Source organism: Phaethon lepturus, unplaced genomic scaffold (assembly GCF_000687285.1).
Source record: "Phaethon lepturus isolate BGI_N335 unplaced genomic scaffold, ASM68728v1 C13528355, whole genome shotgun sequence".
Lineage (NCBI taxonomy): Eukaryota > Metazoa > Chordata > Aves > Phaethontiformes > Phaethontidae > Phaethon > Phaethon lepturus.
Window position 1 is genome coordinate 1 of NW_010574572.1, and position 1,104 is coordinate 1,104.

The 1,104-nt window shown below is 59.1% G+C and overlaps 1 protein-coding gene across 1 annotated transcript; it reads left to right on the forward strand.

The window, feature by feature from the left end:
* Window positions 1–5: 5 nt before the first annotated feature.
* Window positions 6–906, forward strand: LOC104627391 (bone morphogenetic protein 4-like; the record flags this gene model as incomplete). Its single annotated transcript, XM_010295589.1, has 3 exons — window positions 6–165; window positions 283–419; window positions 784–906. Coding segments are annotated over 3 exons (420 nt in total), but the record flags the coding sequence as incomplete, so codon positions are not given.
* Window positions 907–1,104: the final 198 nt, after the last annotated feature.

Below are 1,104 nucleotides of genomic sequence, written 5' to 3' on the forward strand. Positions count from 1 at the left end.
TCTTGGAAGTCTTTGGCATGGAAGACCCTCCGCCCCCCCCCGCTCACTTCAAGCAGCCGCCCCAGTACATGGTGGATCTATTCAACACCGTCGCCAACGCAGATGGTGTCACCAAGAACCCCGACATCCTGGAGGGCAACACAGTCCGCAGCTTCTTGGATAAAAGTAAGGGTGTGGGGTCCCCGTGGTGCAGGGGATGGGGCTGTGGGAAGGGGCCAAGCGCAGCTGGCAGAGGTGCTGCCCCTGGTTCGGCTCCGCTTCCCAACCTGTCCTTCGCTGCAGCTCATGGCGAGAAGATGCGGTTCCTCTTTGTCCTCTCCAGCGTGGCCAAGAACGAGAAGATCCTGACAGCAGAGTTGCACCTCTTCCGCCTCTGGCCGAGGGCCACCGATGGACCCAAAAGGCACCACTTCTGCCAGGTGAGGAGGGGGATGGGGACAGGGATGGGGACAGAACGGGGATTGGGATGTGCCCCAGCCTGTGTCTGGAGATGCCACGGGCGTGCTGTGGTCATTCGCCTGCAGCGGGAGCTCGGCTCTGCTCTGTGAAATTCATATGATTGAAGTGTCACCGCATTGCACAGAGAATCACGATGTGATTTAACCACGGTGGTTTCTTAAATATCGTTCTGGTTTGTGCATGCACCAGCCAGGGCACCTGCAGGTTGTGACAAATCAAGCTGACAAGTCTCCCATCTCCCACCTTTTTTTCCCCCAGTATCTGTGTCCAGGGTCTTCCCCCTCGGGCAGGATGGTGGTAACCACCCTTTGCTGCCTTCCCCAGGTCAGCGTCTACCAAGTGCTGGAGAAGAGCGAGCTGGACGCCCCCGGAGGGAAGAAGCTGCTGGCAGCCAGGCTTGTCTCGCTGCAGGGCTCGGGCTGGGAGGTCTTTGCCATCACGCCGGCTGTGAGTGCTCATCCCCTTGCTTTTCCCCTGGTTTGGATGGCACAGAGGGGTCCCCGGGGCTTTGCGTGCCAGAGCTTTTTTTAACCTGTTTTGCTGCCAGCGGCCCTTTTGGGCTCCGATGCAATTTGCTATCTGTACTCTCTGCAGCAACGTGGGGGGGATACAGGCTCTGGGAGGGGGCTACGAGCCCTGCCAAGA